Source organism: Nelumbo nucifera, chromosome 1 (genome assembly GCF_055504915.1).
Source record: "Nelumbo nucifera cultivar China Antique chromosome 1, China Antique-T2T, whole genome shotgun sequence".
NCBI classification, from domain to species: domain Eukaryota; kingdom Viridiplantae; phylum Streptophyta; class Magnoliopsida; order Proteales; family Nelumbonaceae; genus Nelumbo; species Nelumbo nucifera.
This window is the reverse complement of record NC_142649.1, coordinates 103,336,850-103,351,526: the sequence shown is the minus strand read 5'-3', so window position 1 is coordinate 103,351,526 and position 14,677 is coordinate 103,336,850. Positions and strand designations below refer to the sequence as shown.

At 44.5% G+C, this 14,677-nt stretch overlaps 1 protein-coding gene across 1 annotated transcript; it reads right to left on the bottom strand.

Moving 5' to 3' along the window:
• Positions 1–9,822: 9,822 nt before the first annotated feature.
• On the bottom strand, positions 9,823–12,139 carry LOC104611900 (AT-hook motif nuclear-localized protein 28-like). The gene has a single exon (XM_010279170.3). The coding sequence runs from the start codon at positions 11,665–11,667 to the stop codon at positions 10,726–10,728; it is 942 nt and encodes a 313-aa protein (XP_010277472.1). The 5' UTR covers positions 11,668–12,139; the 3' UTR covers positions 9,823–10,725.
• Between the last annotated feature and the right edge of the window lie 2,538 nt (positions 12,140–14,677).

The window sequence follows — 14,677 nt, the reverse complement described above, 5'->3', positions numbered from 1 at the left end:
CACCCCTCTTAAGGTTCCTCTTTCTCTTCCCAAGCCACTTCATGTACTCCTCCTCTCCTACTTGCATGAGGATGTGTGCTCGGGTGGAGTTGAGAGGTGTGTACTGGTTGTAGGATGAGGCCGGAAGATTCCTGTTGTTGTCGTCGCGGCTGTCTCTGTGTTAGTGGTCACCATGGTCATGGTCGGCCTTTCCACCTCGGTGCTTGTCGGCTGAGGCTTCCTCAACGGTGATGTACTTCTATGCCTTTCTCAAAAATTTTGCCTTGGTTCCGGGCAGTGTCTTGGTGACAGAGCACTTAAGGGCCGACTCTGGGAGGAGGCCTTGGATTGCTGCGTGCATGGAGACCATAGGGTTGAGGTTGCGGACCTCGAGTTCTTCTTTCTTGAAGTGGTTGATGTAGGACCGCAGGCTCTCGCCGTGTTGCTATTGGACGGCCATGAGTGAGACGACGCTCTTCTGGCATCGTCGGCTGTTGACGAAGTGGGCGAGGAAAACATTGGCGAACTGGTCCCAGGAGCTGATGGAGCAAGGTGGGAGCCCGGAGAACTAGCGTCGAGCTACTCCCTTGAAGGTCGCTTGGAAGGCTCGGCACATCAATGCGTCGGAGTACCCATTCAGGAGCATGAGTGCTTGGAAGCTCTCCAAGTGTTCGTTTAGGTCTGAGGTGCCATCGTAAGTCTCCAGTGTGGGAGCTTTGAAATGATGTGGAAGAGGTTCCGAGGTGATGGCAACAGTGAAGGCATCCATCCTGGTGGAGGGGTACTAATTTGCCGAGGTGTCACCTTGGCTCTCCTTGACTTGCCAAATTTCGTCCTTCATCGCATCGAGTTGTGCCTGTAGGTCAGCGATATACTGGCCAACGGGTACCTCGGCTTTGTCTAGGTATCCTCGGCCGCGGGACGGGCCGGGCGCGTCTCGATCCCTTTTGGCCCATCGGTCGTCGAGGTAGTCTCGGAGGTCCGAGGTTCGAGGTGTAGGAGGCGTTTCTTGTTGGCAACAGTGTCCTTGGCTTCGACGTCAGTTGCAAGACTGTATTGGTTGGTGCTCCCTTCGACTAGGAGGTTGGAGGGTTCTCGATGGCTGACTCACACTTCAGCCACTTCCGCCGGACATTGAGGGGTCAGCCTGGTAAGACCCGATAGGGCGCTTAGCCAGTGGAGTCTACGAAGGGTGTCCGTCGCGATACCCTAGGCTTCTAGCGGGGCAGCCACCTTGCGGGCGGCCTACTGCCAGTCACCCTACCTCGTCCAGCCTCTGCATGAGGTTGTCAAGCCAGTTGAGGACCGTTTGGAGTTGGTCCTAGTGACCAAGTTCTACGTAGTTCTCTTGTTTCTAGCCATTCAGTTGGAAGTCGAGTTGTAGTTCTAGGGGAAGGCTTTGTAGTCATTTCCCATTGACGCCACCAATTGTTGATGCTCGGATTAGTTGAGGACAAAACAGTAAATTTTCTCTGCTTCCTATACGAGATGGCTAGTGGATGGATCTGAGGAGTGCTGAGGCCAAGGGCCAGAGAAGCTCAGAGTGCGCTATGGTCGAGGACCAAGGGGACCTGAAGTGGGTTATAGTCGAGAGATAGTGAAGTTTTCCCGAGGTTAGTTGAGGTTGGCTGAGGCCGAGTACCCACGAGGAAGAGAACGTCAGAGGCCCTGGGTGATAACCCGATGCAGGGACTCCAACAATCAAGTTAATGAGGGCATAGCAAAGAGGGTGGACAAGGTCTGAGGAGCTCAGATGGGGTCGCCAAAAAGCTAGAGAGCAAGAGAGTTTGGAGAGATGAAAGTCTTGTGGCTAGAGAGAGACCCCTTACCTTGGGGGAGGCATGCCCTATTTATACTTGAGGTCGCCCAAAGGCGGACGCATGCAGACGGTCAAGATGTGATCCGACCTTGACAGGGCGATCATCTAAGCTCGCCATGTGGGTCGCACCGTTGGTCCCGCACTGGGTGTCGACCTCTGCCCTGCCAAACGCGTTGATTGGCTCCACCCTTGGCCACATGTCGTCGTTAGGGATGGCAACGAGCCGAGCTTGGTTATTAAACGATTATTAAACGAGTTGCTCAGTTTCACAAGCTACTCGAGCCAAATTTAGTGGCTCGATTATTAAACGAGCTGAGCCGGCTCGAATATATATATATATAATAAATTTATAGAAAATAATATATATAATAAAAATGTTATAATTATTAATTATTATAATTCTTAATTTTTTAAATATAAAATAAAAATTTTTTATATATAATTTTTATAAAATATAAAACGAGCCAAGCCGAGCCGAGCTCAAGCTCAAGGTTTTGGCTCGAATTGAGCTCGAGCTCGAGCCTTGTAGAATAGTCTCGAGCCGAGCTCGAGCCTGGTACAATTCGGCTCGGCTCGGCTTGAATCCACCCCTAGTCGTCATGCCAATGGCCTGCCTAAAGCACCTACATCAAAAACCAACTAGGCAATTGGTTCCATTTCACTCCTGAACTATTCTTCTACCAAAAAGCCATTGATTTTGTTAGTAATCTACTAACCTAGATGGTCAAACTATCAATCTGTTGACTCAGATGGCAGTTTTGGCCATTTTTATTTTTAATTTTTTTTTTAAATTATAACAGACCAATTCAATTGGGTCAGGCAGTTGGGTTCATGAATTTCAACCCTAACCTGAGCATCAACCCGGCCCAACCCAACCTGACCTTTTTGGATTGGGTTCGAGCCAACCCAGCCCAACTTGTAGCCTTACATAAAGCTTTATCATCAAGAGGAAATATAAGTAGTAGATTTGGATAATAAATCAAAATTAGATCGGGAGATAGCCAATCACTCAATTAATATGAGTTCAAAGATTTGTAATTTTATCTTGATTTGGGTTAACTGTTTTAATTCTCCATTTAATATGGTCACAGTTTTTAGGGGTGGATTTGAGCTGAAACAAGATATATAGCTATCGAGCTCATCTTGTCAAAAAAACTGAGGCTCTAGCTTGAATTTGGTTCTATTGAAAAGCTTGTAAGTTCAACCTCAACTTGGATTGAGTTTGACTGTAAGCCAAACTTCCTATAAGAATAAAAAGTTATACATACAAAAAAATATTTTTTAATTTACATATAAAAAATTAAGAATATTATATATAATATTTTTATTATACATAATTGTTATATATATATATATATATATATAAGAGAGAGAGAGCTCAATTAAGCTTACTAGCCTCATGATCAGAGATTTATTGTGCTCAAGTTCGACTAAAATTCTGTTTAGACCGAGCCAAATCCGGCTCAAATAACTCATCAAAAGCTCAATTATTGTCCGCTTCTACAATTTTAGTACTTGCAAACTCTATATAAAACATGCTAGTTATTAAATTTTAAAATCCTTAGCAAAATTAAATAAAGTTATTTCCTGTCAATATTTATTGAAATTTCACATTAAAAGTAACATAAGCTCAATAACGGATGCATAAGTATACTCTTTTTTTGTACTAATAGGAAGATAAAAAAATGATGGGCTATACGAACCTGGGTACCCCTTGGACTATGATAGGGACAATTTTGTGAGCACACATAATAAGCACTCAATTAATATTTTTTGAGAGTTGTACTTACGAACGGCCACTTTCCTAGTATCTTTTGGGTATTTGAATGGGTTGGGAACATTGATTAATAGTGATACCAACCATGGATGGGAGTGCATTCTCCACCCCACATCAACCCAATAATATATATTAAATATATTATTTATACTTCAAAAAAATTCTCATTTTAAGTAAAACTATTTTTTTTAATGATTTTAATTTAAAATTTTCAAAAATTTGGATACTGATAAAGAATCCATCTTCATTGGGAATCAGGGATAGGGGTCCTCAACGAGGATAAAGGTCTAAAACAAGAATTTGTTTCAAAATCAGGATCGAAAACGGAAAATATGATCACTGCCCCGAACCCGCCCTGTTGGCTGTTGCCATTCGTTGCCTATCCTAAATATTTGCTTTGAGTATTTTTAAGGGTAGGCTGGAGGTATTCAGAAAAGGGTGTCAAAAATTTCCTAGTGCTGGCTAATTAAAGCATCAACCAAACCATTAACGGTATGCCCATACGAAAATGCAAAGCCAACCGGTGGTATAAGACTAGACCGGTTTTAGTGACCCGGATCCCGGTCCGCTCCGTGTGTTCTGAAAAGGAGGAGCCGACGTGGCTTCATGAATTGGGTTTTGTTTGGGAATGGGAAAATGAGTTACAAGATTCGGAACCAGACCCGGTGAGTGAAGACTGAAGAGGTTGGGATAAGTCAACTCAAACCCGAAAATGCAGGTGTAAAATTCCGGGTGCCGAATGGGTCAAGGTCAAGAATATAGGGCAATGGCCACCTCTATTTCTGTGACAAAATACCCTGAAACAAGGAAGAAGATGCGCGTCAATGGAATTGCAATTCTTCTGTCGTAATCCATCCGGCCGATGACTAGACTTGTGTGGTATAGATTGGACGCACACCGAATCTGACACGGTCATCATCAACCTCAACTCCTCAACAAAATTAAAGCCTCCGGGTGGTAGAAAGTTAGAATTAGAAACCCCTCCTGCTCCTCCTCCCGGGTGACTTAGTGTCACGGGGGTAGTTGTACAGCGGAAGAAACCTGTGCGGCGTCGTGGCCAAGGCAGGCCAAGACAAGCCTTTATGCGCTTAGAGGCTAGGAATTGCCCGATGGGATGGCTCCACCAAAGTCAGTAGCACTGGATCATGACCTCAAGTCCAATGGCCGGGGCACTCTCCTGGCTCAGACTGGTCCATAGGAGGCGCCGCTTACGTGCTAAAGGGGGACAACCATAATGGAAGGCGATCATGCGCCAATGAGGTGACTTGGCACCGATGTGAAGGGTCTCCTGTATGCCGATGATGACAGGCACCTGTGTGCCATGATGATAGGCAACCGCTTGGGCTGGAACACACCCGTGCGCTAGGGGCAATGGGATAGCTCAATCAGCTTGGGCAAGGGGCTGGCGAGGTGAAGGGACATGCTTGAGCCAGGCCCACATGCCAAGCATCCCTTGAGTATTGGTAGCGCAGTGCCGGTCCAACACTGTCCCCATGAGCAAGTGTGCGCCCATGAGGAACCCTGGTAGCCATGCTTGCTGTTAACCAGGGCCGCCCCGCAAGGGGATGAAGGTCTAGGAGTGCCAAGATTAGGCACCTAAGGAGGTCGACCACCCCTCCTCAATGAGTACATTAAGCTTTTGGTGGTCTGCCTGAAGATGACATCAATTCTCCCAAAAATCTTACAGGCGAAAATGACAGGCATGTCCCTAACGTAAGCCTGCCAAGCGTAGGCAAGGCTAAGCCTGTGCTGAACCATCACAGGCTCCCCCACTCAATCCATTGTCGTCCTCGACAATGGGTCTTCCTCGTGAATGGGCGTTTGTGTACCGCGCCATCCACTTCCTTGCCAGTTCCAGGGCTCATCTGGCTAGCCTGGGTCTTGCCTATATTGGTGTCCATTTATGGGGACAGAACCATTTCACCATGTCGGCCTGCCTGGACTTCACCTCCAGTGTTGAGGTTACTCAAACCGCGCAATAGCTATGCCGTTGAATGTGAAAGAAGGGCCCTCGAAGAAATATGTGTGGTGCTTCGCGGAGGTCCGCCCCATGTATCAGCTTACCTCAAGGCTCAATCGTCTTCTTGGTAGCTTTTCAGTGATGCTACCGAACACGTTGATAGGTCTACTCCTCATGTTGTTGATGACCTGGGTACCCTTTCACCATGCTGGCTTGCAGACTTCACCTCGCCGATTCGGGTTACTCAAACCTAGCCATGGCTTATGCTCTCCGGGCCCTCAAAACTACGCTTCGCCTCGCCGACTCGGGCTACATCTTCACTCCGAGGGGGCCCCACTGCTGCTGCCTCAAGGATACCTGACCGCTTCAAACGCGAGTGTGGCAACTTTTACCCATGAGTTGCCGAACATGCACTCGCCTTGTAATAAGCTTCTGCTGCTGCAAGTGTTCCACCTGAAAACTGAGCATGTCCACCTGATACTTTGCCGGTGTAGTGCCGCCATGCTCCAACGGCTAGCGTAACCACATTCCTAACAAGGCCCACGCGTCTGCCCCCGCATGAGGACAACAACCAATGCGTCTGCACCCGCAAGGGAAGCTGTTTTAGGGTCATTGGAATGGGAACGCGAACATTGAACGGCCTCTTGCTAGGCCTGATGAACAATCTGCTCGAGTAGTGTACCCACATTCCTATCAAGGCTCACGCGTCTGCCACCGCATGAGGACAATGACCATCGCATCTACAACCGCAAGGGAAGCTGTTTTAATGTCATTGGAATGGGGACACGAACTATGAAATGGCCTCTTGCCAGGCCTGATCTGAATTCTGCTCGATCCTGGGTGGAAGTGCCTAGGGACCGCACCCCACAAAATGCTGCTTGTCGAAATGACCGCTTCAACTGGCTCTGGGATAATCTGCTGAAAACCAACTGCTGTTGCAATTAGCCAACTCGCTCTGATACCAATTGTCACGGGGGTAGATCTACAGCGGAAGAAACCCGTGCGGCGTCCTGGCCAAGGCAGGCCAGGACAAGCCTTTATGCGCTTAGTGGCTAGGAGTTGCCCGATGGGATGGCTCCACCAAAGTCAGTAGCACTGGATCATGACCTCAAGTCCAATGGCCGGGGCACTCTCCTGGCTCAGACCGGTCCATGAGAGGCGCCGCTTACGTGCTAAAGGGGGACAACCATAATGGAAGGCGACCATGCGCCGATGAGGTGACTTGACCAATGTGAAGGGTCTCCTGTATGCCGATGATGACAGGCACCTGTGTGCCATGATGATAGGCAACCGCTTGGGCCGGAACACACCCGTGCACTAGGGGCAATGGGATAGCTCAATCAGCTTGGGCAAGGGGCTGGCGAGGTGAAGGGACATGCTTGAGCCAGGCCCGCATGCCAAGCCTCCCTTGAGTATCGGTAGCACAGTGCCGGTCCAACACTATCTCCATGAGCAAGTGTGCGCCCATGAGGAACCCTGGTAGCCATGCTAGCTGTTAACTAGGGCTGCCTCGCAAGGGGATGAAGGTCTAGGAGTGCCAAGGTTAGGCACCCAAGGAGGTCGACCACCCCTCCTCAAAGAGTACGCTAAGCTTTTGGTGGTCTGCCTGAAGATGACATCAATTCTCCTAAAAATCTTACAGGCGAAAATGACGGGCATGTCCCTAACGTAAGCCTGCCAAGCGTAGGCAAGGCTAAGCCTGTGCTGAACCGTCACATTAGGGCGGGAGGGGCCTTTGCTTGAAATTCAAGTGTTGATGTTGAACTCTCTAAACAAAACAGTAGTGTGCATGTGCTGATGATGTGCATCCCCATCAATCTCTCTCTCTCTCACACACACAATTACAGACTTACAGTGCTGATAAGCAAATTAAATGGTGAAGCTCTAACAACATAACTGAACTGGCCCCTGTTCAATCCATGGCATTGAATTTGGATGGATGCCATCTGCTCAGATAGGAGGCCATGTCAGACAAAAATGGGAGACAATGGGTCTGGTCAGGCACGCGCTGTGGGCCGGGGGAGCAGGGTGTGGAACCAATCAACCAAGTTGATCTGTGAGACTCACTCCGTATATGGTCGAGCCCGGAGCCATTCCACTTCCACATATTCTTCTTCATTCATTCATTCAACACTCAACACTCAAGACTCAGGCCTGAAGATAGAGCATTATTCCACGTTCCACTGCTGATTGCTGAATGGGATGGGAGACAAAGTAGTGAATATGAATCCAATGGGTAGAAGGTGGGTGAGAAAGACAAATCCTGAATTTTGTGCATCCACTTGCGCTTCCTGTTCCCCCTTCTGTGCCAGACGGTAATTGCACATTTCGTCAAACCCAGCATGTGTCATTGTGTCCATTATGTTTCACTTTCAATGTTTAATTTACCGTGGCCGGTGCTTTCTTTCTCTATTTCTTCTTCTTGTTCAAATCATCAGAGAGAATTCCCATTTCCCAGTCGTCCATTCATTCAATAACAGCGTCTTTTCACAGTTTGAATTGCAAGAAAAAGAAGAAATTAAGAAAGCTAGCCTGGCTTTAAGCAATTAAGGTCGTTGGCTTATCTTATCAAAATGATGGAATTTATATTTTAACAGCTTCAAGTGATTTGGATTTTGGGCGCCCTCAGTTTTGACAAAATGGAGAGACTCAGAGATTCCCCCAAGCCAATGATGGGTCATTGGGCAGTTGGGCATTGACAAGCCAAGAGCTGCCCTATATATTATATGTCCTAGGCTAGGGCAACGACATATGTATAGGAAATTAACTCATCGTCCCACCCCACTTAATGAATCACGTTTTCCATGTAAAGGAGAATGCTGACGTGCATGGTTGATACAGCATTCCTTAATGGGATTTGGGAAGGTACTTATTAGGTACCCAACCAAATTGCCCATTTTGATATACTTTAGTTTGAAAGAGATTTAGGTTTTCTCTACCAGAATGAATCAGGCCTATTATTTCAGTATGATTTCATTTTATATTTTATTAAAAAGATTATATTATTGAATTCAACCATGTCCATCCAACCTCCATCTGCCCATTCAAAACAAAATGGGTCAACCCCCAAAACTAAATAAGGCCAAAATATATACTTTTTATGGTAATCAGGCCAAAAAGATAAATAATGATTCAATCAACTCTGAACCATGAGATCTTCATCCCTATTGACCACATTAGTTGGGGTAGTGGCCACACTAACTCAGTTTAATTAATGATTAACCAACCATTCTTCCTTTGATTTGTTAATGCATTTGTTTTTTCACAAAACTAAATTGGAAGGAACAAGAAGCTGGTTCAGGGTCAGTGGTGAATCAAAGAAAAATAGATGCCTAGAGTGTTATCTATTACTTTTGGTTACTTTACAAGTCCCCTTGCTGTGTTTAGTTCCTAAGAAAACAAGTGAGAGAGGGATAGCTGCTAATAAAATCCATAAGATGCCTTAACAGGCTTTCCCACAATTTTCCTTTTGGAACAAGAAGCTGGTTCAGGGTCAGTGGTGAATCAAAGAAAAATAGATGCCTAGAGTGTTATCTATTACTTTTGGTTACTTTACAAGTCCCCTTGCTGTGTTTAGTTCCTAAGAAAACAAGTGAGAGAGGGATAGCTGCTAATAAAATCCATAAGATGCCTTAACAGGCTTTCCCACAATTTTCCTTTTCTCATGAATTTTTAGCAAGTCTTAATAGACAAGGAACCCATATCTTTCCCTCAAAGTGCAAAAGAGGGGGTCTGGGGGGGTGTAGGGTTGAGGATGAAAACTAAAAGAGACCCAATTGGAATCCAATCCGGTGCATTCATTTAGTACCAAAACAAGGGGTGCCCTGTTTGGTTTTCAAAATGTCATCATATGTTGCTTTCTCTTTTAACCCATTTTTGGTAAGCCAGTTGATGGTAGGGGACTCACCCAAAAATGGGGTCCATCATCTCCATCCATGTAATGTGAGTCTATCAAAAATGCAAGAAAGAGATAAAAGATGAGAGAGAGAGAGAGAGAGAGAGAGTGACAGAGAGACATGATTCTTGATTGCCATCTCAAGTCTCAACCAATGCAAAGCAACACAGTTACCCAAAGTAGCATCACTTGATGACAACCGTCCAATGGAGAAAGATGGGCCATCACCTTTAAGTGATGGGTTGGCCATTAGGATGCTCAACTTATGATGTTGAGGCTTATATAAACAGTTGAGTTTGTTTCTTTGTTTGTATCAACCCAAGAAGTTTAATTTGCAGAAAGCAGCACTAAAACTGGTGTAATTGAATTGAAATAGCCGTTGGACAAAAGACTAAAGAAAGATTTGAGTTTTTTTTTTACTGCATTTGCATTGGATAGAATACATGGTAACAGACTTAACAGTGATACATTGATAAAAGGCATTGGGGAATGCTCTTCTTTTCTTTCTTTTTTTTTTTTTTTCCTTTTATCAGAGCAAAGAACCAACTAATGAATGACAGAATGAAATCAACAACAAGTCCTCACGGAGAGAGAGCTTTCAATGTACACTGATCCAGACAAGAAAGAAGAAAGGTGCAACTGAACGTATCTGATAAAGTAAAATAATCCAAACACCACCGTTCCCTACCCTTCTCTAATCTCCATAGAGTCTAGTCTCTCGCATAAATAAAAGCAGATCTCGCGTGACCATCTCTCTCTCTCTCTCTCTCCTCTCTCTCTCTACAGATTCACTGCTAAGCTGGAGAAACTGGCAAAATACAACCAACCCATGTTCACGCACTCACTTTATCCGAAACCAGAAGAAGCTAAGAAAGGAAATCTGAAACCCCATTATCTACGCCAGAGGTGCAGCAGCAGCTGCAGTATCAGCTGATGTGGTCAGTCTCAAACTCCAAAGCAAGCCCCATACTCATGCCCCCCAGAGAGAGAATCAAAATACCCAGAGAGAAAGATTGATTTTGACGTTAGACCCGTTAAAAGGGAAGATGAATTTCTCTTTTCAGACACATGAAAATTTATGCTAGATTTTGCTAAAAACTACACTGTTTTCTTTCTACAGTCTTCACCTTTCCTATCTCTCCTGTCCTTCAAATTCTAAAGCTAAAAGAGAGCAAGATTAAAACACTAGAAAGAGTGATTAACAAAAAGTACAGACAATGAATTCTTAATTCACAAGCTAAGCGGAAAAAAAAAGAAAAAAAAAAAAGAAAGGAAAAGCAAGCCAAACCCAGAACTCAGAACGGTGGTGGTGGTGGTGGTTGTCTGGCGGTGGGTGCCCAAATGACATCCGAAGGTAGGTGACAGCTGTAGATTGACATTCCACATGATTCTGCCGGAGGAGGGTGGCTTCCTTCTCCACCGCCAGGAGGGGAAGGAGACTGGCCGGCGTTACCGGAGAGAGAATTGGGAACTTCGTCTTCCAGGGGCAAACGATGATAAGACGGATTACTAAATGTTGCAGCGACGATAAAGACGGTACCGGCGGCCAGAAGAGAACCTACGACTGACCCTCCAAGGATCTGACCTTGCGGCCCAGCGAGCGAAATCGTAAACCCATTAACCGAAGAAGGAAGCGACGTTGATGAGGGAGGGAGAAAGGTAGCAGAGATGGAGAGTATATCAAAGCGGCCATGAAAGGTGACGGTAGCACCCGGGTTGGTGGAGGGTTGACGGAGAGTGACGTTAGCGACGGTGCCAGACCCACTGAGAACGCAGACACCAAGATTCCGTCGACGAGAGAAACGAGAGATGGCGTCCACTACATCCAGACCACCGGGGACCTCGAGGACTTGGGGGCGCATTGCGCACTCGGTGTCGCGAGTGATTATAACAGGAGGCTTGGGTTTGTTCTTGGAGCCAGGTGGGCGACCCCTTGGACGCCTGACCACTTCAATGGTAGCACCGTCGCCAGCAGCGGTGGTTCCATCTACTTTCTTAATCTTCTTGACATTAATGGATCCGTCGGCCGTGCTGCCAGCAGGGCCACCGCCACTACCTCCTCCTACTCCTACTCCTCCGCTGCTTCGGCTCTCATCTTCTTCTGAAGTCTGGCATTCCCGAGTCACGACGTGGTGTAGCTGCTGCAGCTTCTGCTGTTGGTGATGTGGGTGGTGAAGCTTCGCGAACATATTGTTCCCACTGCTGCTATTCTTTCCTTCTTCATATTCACCTTTCATCTCTTCGAATTATTTATATATAAAAAATATAATAACAATAGTTCTTTGTATGTAAAACGAAAACAAACAAGGCAGTAGTGACTCGGTGGGGGAGAGAGAGAGAGAAAGAGTCAACAGAAGATTTTGATTTGTTTATATTTGATGTAAATAAATCATAAATGAGTCCATACAAGAGAGGAGAGAGAGAGAGGTAGTTGAACTTGGAAACCAAGTGAAGATTAATGGCGCCGCTGGTTGGAGGTGGTGCCTGGTGGGGGTCCACGTATAAGACAGGGAAAAGATGGAGAGATTTCAATTCAATCTCTTCCTTCTCTCTATGGCTGGGTTTATCTTTTCTTTTAACTTTTGTTTTGGTGAGCAACTCAATTCTCAGCCTTCACCGCCTTTCTTTTCTTCCTTCCCATTTCAAGTTTGAGATGAGAGAATGAGAAGGGCTGAAGGGGGGATTACTGTCATACTGTGGAGCGTGCCCTCCCCACTTCACAAAACCGAATGATGCCAAGCTGAAGTTGGCCACTCTTTGGCCCGACCAAGCCCATTCAGTCCATTGACAAGTGACAACGACCCATTTCATGCCTTGGACTTGGATCCTTTTTTTTTTTTTTTCCTTTCAAATTTTAACTTAATTAATTAATGAATTACCACGCACGTGTACACTCACACGGACACGGACACGAACACCCACGTTCTCGATCAAATTCTGAATTTGGAAAATAATTGGATGTCAAAGCTAGCTCATAGGCTTACGCACGGCCCAGCAGGCAACAGCCCACATCCTTTGACGGTATAAAAAAGGGAATATTGAATATTGATTTTCAGCCCGTGTCCTTTATAGTTTTTTACACCGTAAGTGTTGCTTACAAGAAAAGATGATGTGCCGTGGGCGGTGGGCCAATCACCTTCTAAAGCTCTAGCGTGGGACGGCGCAGCATCATTCATGATGCCTTCATGCAAGCAAGAGCCAAGAGCCCAAGAGGTGACTGTCCAAATCGAAGATTTGCGTGATTATTGGTGAAGTTGCCAAAGATGAATACCAAGTGGTCCTGTTTGAACGGTCTGGATCATCAACAAGAGGGAATACGTACGTTAGTGGGCCACCCCGCAGAGAAGTGGGCCATATCTTGCTTTGCGTGTACCTCAGGAACAGTTTTACATGAGTGGCATATATCATATATGGGTGTTCAATTGGCAACTTGAGTCCTCTCCCTCTCTGTTTCTCTTTACTTCTTCAATCCTCAATCTTCATGTCTCTGGATCTTATCAAACCATTCCTTTCACCACTTACTTAACAACTCTCTTTGGTTGCAACCTCCACGTTTCAATTTTTTCAACGGACTTACTTAACAACTCTCTCTCTCTCTAAAATCAATCAATGAAGAAGAAGAGACTAGGGTGGTGTCCCTCTCGCAATTATAAGGGTAGTTTTTGTCGTTGACAAGAGATAACCTAACTGTGATAAAACATGAACACGTTCAATGCATTGAACACAAGATTTTCCCAAGTTAGGAAATTTGAAGTTGCTACCGCTTCCCACCTCATCAACTGTTGTGAGGGCGACACCCATTTACTAATTTGCGTTTCTTCTTCCAATTTCTTGTAGTTGTAGGCCTTCACACATTATCTCAAATGTTTAAACCTAACCCTAATAAGACCCCGTTGGGGACGGTTTTTGTATCTGGGGTAAGTTGAATTCATGAGCCGTTTTGGTTGAGCACTCGTGTTCTGAAGGCTTGGTTTGGAAGGAGTATAATATAAATACATATAAAATAATATAAAATACAATACTTAATTAGCGCTTTACATATATGTATTTGTACTCTTTCCATACTGAGCCGGATAAACTATATATATTCAGAGTAGTTGTGTTACAGTCACAATTCTAGCATTCAAGATGCCCATGTTTACTTTCCAGATTTTCACCAAACACAATTTTAAAGATTTCTACATGGGGTCCAGTTAGGAATGCTAGAGGCTAGAAGCCACATCCTAAAAGAATTCCCAAACAGATACTAAGATGATATAATATCTATGTATATATTCAGGGGTGTCAATGGTATTCAAAAATCTGATTTCGAATTTGAAACTTGACATAATTGAATCGAATTTGGATAATTCGAATATCTAATTGGTTGAATTCGGATATTCTATTCATATTCGATTTGATAAATATCCGAATTCGACCGATTATTTAATTCTTATATCTAATTTATAACATAAATAATTTATATATAATAATTAAACTATAAAAATAATTAATTAATCGAATTCAAATCGAATCGAATTCAGATATTATTTGATCCGATTCGAATTCGATCCGTTATATATATATCCATGGTGATCACCACTAAGATGGGTTTTCATCAATTGATATTATTTGCATCACTTCTGTAGAGTTACAACATAAGCTTGGCTGAATTGCTTTATAAATAGTTGATGCTCATCCCAAGCCCAACTATTGATGGACCTAGACCTTAAACCTAGCCTTTATCTAACTCAATTTTCAAATCTTTCAGACTAATCAAACTTATCCCTGAATTGTCCACATTTGACCCAAGAGGCCAAGATTACTAAATCGTGTAGGCCTACCCTGTCAATTCACTGTCTTGAGCTAGATTAAAAGTAAAAAAAAAAAAAAAAGAAAAAAGAAAAAAGCCATTTCCCCAGTCCAAACTAGGCTACAACTCATTGACTTACTATTTCTAGTCATAATTTATATCCTATTCAACTTTATTTGGCCTCTTCTTAATTATTATAAGCTTGAGTCATGAGCCCTATTTCAATTAAACATTCTTTTATTGACTATAAAATCTAACCCCAGAACCCAGATGGAAATTTTATATAGAAAAACAATAAATAAGTAGGCATATGTCAACCAGCAAGCATTTCGGGCAGTATCAGTCTGATCAGTCAAGCCTTCAGGCCCGCTCATATGAGTTATAATTCTGAAGCTTAATTTATTAGTGTTAGCCGTTTGATCTTCTCAACATACAGAAGCTACACATATTAACAG